Raw genomic sequence first — 10,004 nt, 5'->3', positions numbered from 1 at the left:
GATAAAGAAGGAACAATAGGTTTTCTTCAAATTACTTCCATACTGAGTGGCTGATGTATTGATTACAGAGACAGTGAACCCACATTAAGCATTCACAGCATGTTTGATTTACCGATTTATTTTCCTTTTATGAACATTGCATGCTGTTTATTTGCCTCTGTGTGAACCAGTCAGTGTGCTAAAGGAACTATTCACTCTAAAACGAGTTATTCCGATTTACACAATAAAAAGGGCACAAAATTTACGACATGGGGGGGTAATCTGTAAACGTGTGTGTGTGTCTTTTCAGGTGAGCGTAGTGCAAGACTCTGTGAATATCTCAGGCCAGAACACCATGAACATGGTGAGGGTTCCTGACTGCAGGCTGGCGGAAGAACTTGGAGATCTGTGGGCAAGCTCCAGATTCACCGACTGCTCCCTGTGTGTTGCTGGCCAGAAATTCCAGGCACACAAAGCCATATTGGCAGGTGAGAATATCCTTTGTCACATGTGTAAGAGGTTATTGCTACAGCTTTATATTTAGCCTTCAGGTGCTAAAACCCAGCTGGAAACGTTGTTTAAAGCAATACACTTACTGCTTTGTGTTGTCTGTGAAGATAAAATGCTTTTAATGAAGTTTATGATTGATTGATAAATAAATTAAGACATTTAGAATTTTTGTGGTCCAACTTTAATGTCTTCTTTGCAATAATACATACATTAGGGGAAGTAATTATTTCACGTGTATAGTTTTTATAGTAGTTTCATTTATTGGTGAGAGACAAATTATCAGTTAAGATTGTCAGACAATAATTCTGAAAAAGAGGGAGAGTGGAGCCTAAAGAAGAAGCACATTACGGTCTCCAGACCTCAGTCCTATAGAAAATTAATTGACAGAGCTGAAACTTGCTGAAACTGAGTTGCCAAGCAATGGCAAAAAACCCTGATGGAAACCCATGAAGAATGATCTTGGATCGTCTGTCAGATAATTGTATTACAAACTGTTTATTTTTGTTTTTTAAACCAGCCACAAGTGCCCCTTTAAGAAACTGCAACACGTTGGCTTCATTTGACAGCGCTGAGGTTTCCGTTAGATAAAACATGACTGATTGTTGCCTGGAGCTGCCATGTTCATTTTATGAACATTCAAGTGACTTGTTTTAATCAAACTTTGCATCAATATAACTTTGGAATCAGCGGGGGCTGAGAAAACAATCACACCATTGTCTAAAGTACACAGTGATATGCCATAGGCAAACGATGGGCAAACTTTCTTTGCAATGTTTGTTTTAATCCTAACAGCTAGTGTTGTTAGACTAGTGGCAACATTTGGTTGATTGTTCCCAGGAGTATACTTGTCTTTTCTTTTTGACAATGTGTTTTTGTGCACAGTACTTCACATTAAACACTGATGCATTAAATTCATTTTAGGATTCTCTTTTTTTTTGTTTTGTTTGATGGTCGCACATGCAGTCCAAAAAACACATCCGATTTAAATTCATGATGCTTCCTTCAAGATTATTTACTTGGGCAGCTCTCTACCACTTTCAACGTGTCCTTTTAAATTCTTTCCTGGAAGTTCTGACCATTTATCACGTTTGTGGTGCTTGCCTTCTTTTCCTCTTTGTATGAAGATGGTCACCCCCGAGTTGAATTTAATTTTAGAGAAGAGGATGAAGTTGCATTGATATAAATGGGGGTCTAATACCCTGTTGTTGTTGTTGTAGCCCCCCACAAATCAGCCTTTTTGGTAAGCCTGGTGTAGGTGTGCTATGGTAAATTTTTGCCATACCTTAGGTTATTATGGACTACAAGAACCATGTTTCAGGTCAACTAATGACTTGTGACTTGAGTTCTCCCTTCAGACTTACTGCTGTTTGGTCTCTTGGTCTCAGCCACAAACCTGCCATGATCACCAGTCTGCTGCTGCTTCCGTTTTTTTAGTTTCTCCCTTTATTTGGAGCCACAGTAGCTCATCTGCCTCCATCTCACCATGGCCCTAGCATGTCATATGTGTTTTACCAACCTCGCATGTCCTACTTCATGATTCTTCTCTGTGGTCTTCCTCTTTTACTTCTGTCTGGCAGCTCCATAATTAACACTTCTACTGCACACCTCACCAGTGGCTTGCTTGACTCATACATGTCCTGCACCACCCTCACATACTTCTCTGCTGCTGTTGACTTTCTAATGCAGTACCATAGTTCCTCTCTTGGCACCCTATCATATGCTTCCTCAAGGCCTACAGAGACCCCGTGGAGCTCTTTCTGACCTTCTCTATACTTCTTCATCAACACTCTCAAAGCAAACATCGCGCTTGTAGTGCTCTTTCTCGGCATGAAGCCATACTGCTGCCCCTCAATATATGCTAGGTCAGTTTGACACAGAAGTTCAGGTTTGCTGTCTAAGCAGGTTTGAATTCAGTGGTGAGATTGCAGATGCACAAGTGCAAATAGTCAGAACCAAATGTAAAGTGGTCCATTGGTACACAAAGAAGTGGCCTCGAATGGGGGAAAAGGGCCTCAATTAAGTAAGGTCTGTTTTATTTTATATATATATATACCTTGTTTCTTTTATTCTTTTATTTACTCTGATGGTAAAGAATATAACACCTAATGCCTTTGTTAAAATTGGTCTGTATTTAGATTGAATTGAAATATTAAAATTTGATGAAAAAGTAGTTCATTGACATCGCACTCTAATCCACCGTTTAAATGAAAATACTTTGAATTCAAAGTTTTATGAGGGTGGTGGAGTTTGTTATTATTCATAGAGGAGTCTGTCATTATTCTAGGCTTCACTGGAGAGTTTTCGTTTCGGTGTGAATGCTGTTACAGAGGCTTTTCCACTGTGACGAGAACTAAATTCTGGGGGAAATACTTCATCAAATTTTTAATTTTGATGAATAATTTTGCTCGCCACGGGGATGATTAAATTTGAATACATTGAATATCCGTATTCGCTATTGACACCTTCAGCACCTGTGTGTCTTCATTGGCCTTCAGGAATCCATATTGATGAAAATAAAGTTTCTCACACTCTCATGCAGACAAGCATAAACTTGTTTCAGATATTGGCACTTTGATGACAGCCAGCATCAGCTAGTGAAAAGTTTGAAGAAACTGGTGAACTGTGTGTCTCTGTGGAGACGAGGGGAGGCTGTTCATTATTGGATTTGTTGAAATGTGTGTGTGAGGAGCCATTTTAATTATGTGCTGCTGTGGTTTGGGGTCTTCCCCTTTCTCTCTTGCTACCGTGCTTTCTCTCTCCGCTCAGTCCAGATGACGTACCTCCTCCGCGTTACTCCCCCTCTAGGCTGTTCCCGTGACAACTCTGCTGTCCGTTAATCGCCGTGGAGACGGACAGAGTGGGATCAAATGGCGTAGGGAGAGTAACTCAAATTGGCTGTGCATTGGCCATGTGATCTTTGTACAACTCACTCTCTTCCCGTCGCTTACCTTAATTTTATACCCGCTTCTACATTTCTTACTTCTTTCTCTTTCACTCAGGCTTTTTATTTTTTGCTCCTTTTTTATTCTTTATTATCTTCCTTTGACTGTATTCTTTTCTTATCTCCTTTTCCCTGTCTTTTATCTGCGCCTTTCTGATTGTTAAATGTCTTCCCAGTGGTTTTCATGCTTTTCTCTCCTCTTAAATTGTGCTCAGTTCCGCTTTCTCCCCATGTCCATCCCTCTTCTTCCTTCCTTCCTTTCTCTTTTCCATGCTTTCTTTACTGTGACCTCTTCCTTATTCGTTCTCTCTCTCACCCACCCCTTCGATTTGCTACTGCAGTATGAGCTCACCAGCTGCACCAGACAGACTTGGTGTAGATTTGTTCCCAGAGTCCTACCAGGCCATTCAGTGCAAAGCTTAGTTTCCATGCAGACATTAAGACAGAGAGAATGTCTAGGGTAGGCGGACTCCCGATCAAGTCATTGAAGCGTAACAGGACCAAACTTTCTAACTTCATCTAAGAGTACTGATATTAGTACTACGTCTTCAGTTATGGATCCATATACATGATGGATAAAGTATGCTGAAGTCTTTAACATGGCACTTCTTAATATCCTGTGGACAGCAAGACTCTCTTAAAACTAAATTTGCTCAAAAAACATTTTGTGGCTAGCTTGTCTTACCTCATATATACACAAAAGAAGTATCCTTCCTAAGAGACGAGAGAATAGGAATATTTGAAGGTTATGTGAATTTCCATTATCAACTAAACAAGCTTGATAGTTAAGATGCTATCCATCATTTATTTAATGTTTCAACATTTTCACTGGTGTGAGAACACGAGCAATTCCTTTGATATTGAACAAACTTTTACACTGTATCAGACGAAGTTCTGGACCGCCTACTCATTACACCTACTGGCTGCTCAGCCCCAGAAACACATGCCATGAAACTCCTGTTGCAGTTTTTGTGCTGATGTTAAAGGAAGCTTTGAATTTGAATTTGAAAACTGACTTGCATTATTATTAAAGAATGCCCCATACGCTTACAAAATAAGTGCTTGGTGCTTGATTTTTTTATTTTTTTTTTATAAACCTGTGGCAATGGGACTTCAAAGATTAAGATTTTGTCTGTTTCTCATCAAATTATCTTCTACGATAGTAAAATGACTGTGACAACTTAAGTAACTAAAATGAACACCATTTATTTCCAATGTCCCACCTTTGCTAAAACTCTAAACGTGTCGTAAGTAACATGTATGAAAATGTTAAGAGGCTTAGTGTTAGCCATTTTTATTTAGTGGATTTGAGATTCTCCTGTAGCGAGTGAGTTTCTGACCTTATAGCCTCAGTGTCCATTGTTAATGCTTATTCAGTTATACAGTATTATAGCTATTTGTGGCTTTGGCAGTTTTAATGGATGAGACCGTGTAACCCAATGAGTAATTAAATGGTTAGATAGCTTTGCGTTAATAACTCATTATTAAGTGTCTGAATTAATTATTATATCACTGACTTTGACACATACTTAATAATGTGTTACAACATTTGTTAGATTTTAATGACTAGCTAATAAGGCATTCACTTCTGAATAATAATGTGAACTGTTACCCTTTCAGTGCATAATCAAACTAAGCGAACCATGTCAGAAAAGCGTGGCTATAGTATATATGCGACTCTGAGTAAAAGGCCAAGGTCTACCTTTGTAGGAACACATTCTTACTCTACTAGTAATAACAGTAGCTGGAAATCAAGTACAGGCTAAGCTCCATCTGTGAGGCTGTGCTTTATTCTGTGCCAAAACTAACCACTGTCACCACTGGGACGACAAGAGAGAAAATACAGTGTTGTTGCCTTAAGCAGAACTACAGGGACAAGATGCGGTGATTATTTTAAGCCTGCAGAATTATTAGACAGCAGTAATTTGAAATTTTAAAGAGCTCTGTTTGGGCCGTCATGTTCTGCCTGTACTGGAGATTAAGTATGACCTCTCCAGCTGGGGTCACGTCTGGGATAGCAACAGTGAAAAACACTGTGCTTAAGCTTTCACTAAATACGTAAAACATTAAATACATTAATATGTCCATTTTAGGGCCATTGGGTCATTGCTTTTGCTTCTTTTTTTCCTACTAGACTTTATCTTTGTTATTTTGGAGATTGTCAAAATGTGCAAAAATGTCTTTAGCAAAATATACAATATGAAATCTGTGTGAACTTGGATTATAAGAATACATTTTTCATTGCAAACCCTCTTTGTTTCTTGTTGTGACTTGGCAAATAACCAGCAGCTCTTTTACATTGTTTCTCTCTCACGGCTTATCACTTTCTATAAATGGAAGAATAGTCTGAACTTTCCTTGAGAGGATTTGTAGACTGTGCTGTGATGCAAAAGCCGTGTGAAAAACCATATCTAAGAAAGGGGGGGAAAAAAGAAATAGCAGTTGAGTGGTAGCAAGTGAAAGTGCAACTAAAAGAGGAAAACAGATCTTTATTAGGGCATAATATATGAGATAAGCAACACTCAAGTCGGCCCATCAACGTTGAATACTGGCTAAACAAACGAGAAAGGCTGTCAAGAGTCTGTCAGCAGAAAGGAGCTGACTTTTTCCACATGATGCCTCTACTGCTGTCACTGCTGTCAGTCATGTCCTTGCTCTCCTCTGGCCCTGTGGCAAGCTGTTAACGGATATCAGAGACCTCACCGTGTATCAACATTACACTCAATAACAAACCCTCTTTTCTCTGTCTCGGCCTTTTGTTTCTCTCTGTCCCAGCTCGCTCGCCGGTGTTCAGTGCCATGTTTGAGCACGAGATGGAAGAGAGTAAGAAGGTGAGTTGACTCTGTCGCTCCTGCTCCCTCAGTGCACGGTGAGTCAAATGTTTAAATTTCAATCTTTCCTTCTGTTGCATCAGGAAGCACTTGCCTCTTTAAACAAGTGTGGCTGCACATGTTCCTTCATGTCTTGCTGACTATTATATGGTGTCATCACAGCTACTATATGGAAAAAATCCTTAAGTGATTATATCATTATCACTTGTATAAGCTTTGATATTTCTTTGATGGCATAAAGCGTGTTATTTGTAGACTTAACAAGACTGTATCAGACAAAATGACTGAAGTCTCTGTTGCTTTCAATATGATCACTCTGTTCCTGGAACTCAATTACAATGTCATGAGGGAATTGGTTTTCCTTTTGATATCCCTTTTTAATCTTTTTAATATACATATCTTTTTGCCATTTTTTGTGCTGCAGTTTGTGCCTGGTGTTGCTGCTGCTCAAAATGTTCATACCTCACATCAAAATTCATTAATTTAATGAAATGGGCACAGTAAATCTGCTCAATTTGTTGCTTTTTTTTATAAGTTCTGACTTTAGTGAACTTTAACACATGCACAGGTGCCATTGATCAGTAGCAAAATGTCTTGACAGTACTGACCTTTAAAGGAAAGTAGAGAGAGTCTAGTGGGAATATTAACTGCTCCAAAGAGGGAAGTGGTTTGCAGACAGTTATAAGGCAGGAGTCGGTGTCATAAGGGTGTATTTTAAATAACCTGTCTGACGTCGTCCTATTTACAGTGGAGATGATGGAAAGGTGATGCTAGTTGTGATAACTTTCTGCCTCTCCTATAACTTCTTATTTAATTATGTAAAACTAAAGTGTAAGTACTGTGGAGGTATGAATAGTTCTGAGAGCTATTGTGACTGATTAGTGTTATTAGCAGGTTGACGGTGTGGATTCAAGCTTCCTGTTGCTACAGTTCTGCATGCGAGTAGCTTGATAATACTTTTAAGAGATGGAAAAAACGTTGAAGATTTATGTGCAAATTTATGTGAAGTTAGGTAAATGCAATCCAAGTTCCTCTTGAGGCAAGTGTCGCAACTCAACAGCCATCCTGGAATGAATCATTGCAGTTATTTCCTGTCCCAAAATAAACTATAAAGGTTTTTGCCCGCCGCTCACTTTTATAACAGGGTGGTGGCACCATCAGTGTCTCTGCTTTTTTCCGTTCTAATGCACATTAGGGATACAGGAGCTAAAAAGTAGCTACTCCCTTGCTACAATAATGAGCAGAAAGATGCATCTGCCACCAGAAAACTGAAAGGGTCGTGAACCTCTCGTGTGTCAGTGTAACAGCGTGATTGGCTCATTTGTTTCCTGTTTCTGTTGTTGATTTGCTCTTTGGGAGCATTTCAGAATTCTCCCATAAATCCCATAAATATGTCTCTGATGCCATTCCCCCTCCAGTCCTCATAATACAAATAATTAAATTAGTTCATGGTTTAGTGAGGCTTGGTCACGAAATTAGTGTAAATAGGGTTATGTTTAGGTCTGACGTGATGGAAACAAAACAGTGTTTGTGTCTGTGTGTGCTTGTACATGTGTGATGCACTGAGTCTCTCTGCCACAGTTGGTTGTGTTGATCTGATAGGAGGTGGTGAGATTCAACTGTGGTGATTTAGCCGTCATGTCAGCGGAATATTGATGCCTGCAGAGCTCAAATGGGGAAATTATAAAGCACAGAGCCAGGAAATGCATCTTAATTGCTGTTTAAGTAGGCGTCTTCATCAGAAAGAGGGAGAGATTGTGGGCCACGTCCCCATACGACTCAGAGAAAACAGATAGGTGGGTTAACACTCCTCTGCAGCACTCTATAGAAAAGAGACAAATGAGCTCATAAAGAAGCACTCTGATAGAGGACTGCTCTGTGAATAGAGGGGAGCTTCAGACACTGTAACTACAGGAGTTGTGTCTATTTATGAGACCTGGTTGGGCACTGCCTTCTCATTACGCGAGAAAGTCCTGTTATGTTTTTTTCTCGTGTGATTTCCAAGGTAGTTTGGTGGTAGTATGTCTTTTTTTATTTCATTAACGCTCCAACACACGTTAGAAATTAGCAGAATGAAATTGGTTAAGTGTAGAAAAAATGGAAAGGAATTAGAAATATAACGATTCTGATGAGTTTGAGGTTAATTTAGAAACAATAGGTGTGTTGTTTTTGATATTATACACATTGATGTTATTTTGCCTGTTAGAATTACTAATTTTTTCACGGCTTCATGTGCTTGTGTGATTTGTGCATTCCTGCAAAAGGCTACCATGGCAGACTGCAGGCTCAGACCAGAAGCTTTTAGACTCTGCTTCGATTATTTCTCAGTATGATTATGTTGGCGTTGAGTGGTCAGAGTTGACACAAATGCACTAAACTGTTGGTACACCCAGTCTGACCCTGCTAAAACGCCGCTGGTCACTGTGGTGACGATAAAGCACTGTTATAATTGGTTTATTGCTTTGTTCTTCTTGTCAGTGTGGAGGGGAAAGGTTCAGGTTACCGTCACTGTGCCATAGAGCGATAAAGCCTACTTTGATTGCTGCAGGCACCGTCAAGGAATGAATGCTCAGGATTAATTCTCCTGAATCTGCTGAAAAGAGTTAAATAAATTTACTAGAATGTAGTTTTGCTGAAACGTGTTTTGACTGCTCAGAAGGTTCTTCAAGGTGTTTATTTTTTCTTTCTTTCTCGATTGTGATTTTGGAACATGTTTTGTTGTATCACTGTGTGTGTGTGTGTGTGTGTGGGTGTGTGTGTGTGTGCGCTAAACAAGGTGAGAGAGTTTAAGTCAGGTGGGTTTTGGGAAATTTACATGAAATAAAAAAGACACTGCTGCCATATATAGTTTTGAAGGATTGTCAAAGCGTTTGTTTTTCTTCTCTTTTCTTTTATTCTGTTAAACCCTGCGTGTATTCTCCTCTCCTGTCCTCTCTACCCGTTCAGAACCGTGTGGAGATAAATGACGTGGAGCCAGATGTCTTCAAAGAGATGATGTGCTTCATCTACACAGGCAAGGCCCCCAACCTGGACAAGATGGCTGATGACCTGCTGGCTGCAGCTGACAAGGTACAAAGAGTGTGTGTGTGCATCGCACCTGCTACTATGTACATTTACACACAAGCTGGTATGCATGATAATGTTCCCAAAAATACACCTGGGAAGTACCAAATGCTCCTCAACCTCTAAACACACATACTTACACATCCAAACATACTTTTATAGCAAAGGATAAAGCCGACCCAACTGTGCAAGGTAAAGACATGCACACACTTCCAATGAATCGTTTTCCTCATTGTTTATTCTTGTACTCATGCCGGATATTCAGTGTTTCCTGTCTGTTTCTGTAAAATCACATTTTGAGTGAGTCATCTGCACCGGAAAGATCTTGTGGTAAACTTATGATATATGAGCTTTAGCTGGCATAGTTTGCATGTGATACCATTTTTGTTTGATTCTTTTTGTATGAACTAATTTATTCACAGAGGAGTTCCAAGCAGTGTAAAGGCTTTAGTAGTGTTTACCTTTGTATGTTTTTAGTATTTATACCAAGTCATCTATATTCACCTTGGTTGAACTTGTTTTACTCGTCTTGGTTATCGCAGATCACTAATGCATTATTTTTCCGTGCTTGTTAAATAGTGGTCGGTAAATGTGTATCATTTTATCAGAGACTAATTAGAGTTAGTTACTAGCTCTAATTTTTTTTAAGTGATTATGAAATCACGAACATTCCTAATAGT

At 39.3% G+C, this 10,004-nt stretch overlaps 1 protein-coding gene across 1 annotated transcript; it reads left to right on the top strand.

The window, feature by feature from the left end:
* The first annotated feature begins 293 nt into the window (after positions 1–293).
* On the top strand, positions 294–9,498 carry LOC102203921 (speckle-type POZ protein-like). The gene is made up of 3 exons (XM_005755282.2): positions 294–467; positions 6,206–6,261; positions 9,208–9,498. The coding sequence occupies exons 1-3, from the start codon at positions 335–337 to the stop codon at positions 9,448–9,450; spliced, it is 432 nt and encodes a 143-aa protein (XP_005755339.1). The 5' UTR covers positions 294–334; the 3' UTR covers positions 9,451–9,498.
* The last annotated feature ends 506 nt before the right edge of the window (positions 9,499–10,004 follow it).

The sequence above is a fragment of the Pundamilia nyererei genome, unplaced genomic scaffold, assembly GCF_000239375.1.
Source record: "Pundamilia nyererei isolate P.nyererei 1_Seehausen unplaced genomic scaffold, PunNye1.0 scaffold01138, whole genome shotgun sequence".
NCBI classification, from domain to species: domain Eukaryota; kingdom Metazoa; phylum Chordata; class Actinopteri; order Cichliformes; family Cichlidae; genus Pundamilia; species Pundamilia nyererei.
This window is presented reverse-complemented; position numbering and strand designations above follow the sequence as displayed.

What these genes read in the sequence shown, in the direction of transcription:
- LOC102203921 (XM_005755282.2), top strand. Translation starts at nt 335, where the DNA reads ATGAACATGGTGAGGGTTCCTGACTGCAGGCTGGCGGAAGAACTTGGA. An exon ending in ACACAAAGCCATATTGGCAG is followed by an intron (nt 468 to 6,205) that starts GTGAGAATATCC and finishes TCTCTGTCCCAG; the next exon opens with CTCGCTCGCCGGTGTTCAGT. An exon ending in AGATGGAAGAGAGTAAGAAG is followed by an intron (nt 6,262 to 9,207) that starts GTGAGTTGACTC and finishes CTACCCGTTCAG; the next exon opens with AACCGTGTGGAGATAAATGA.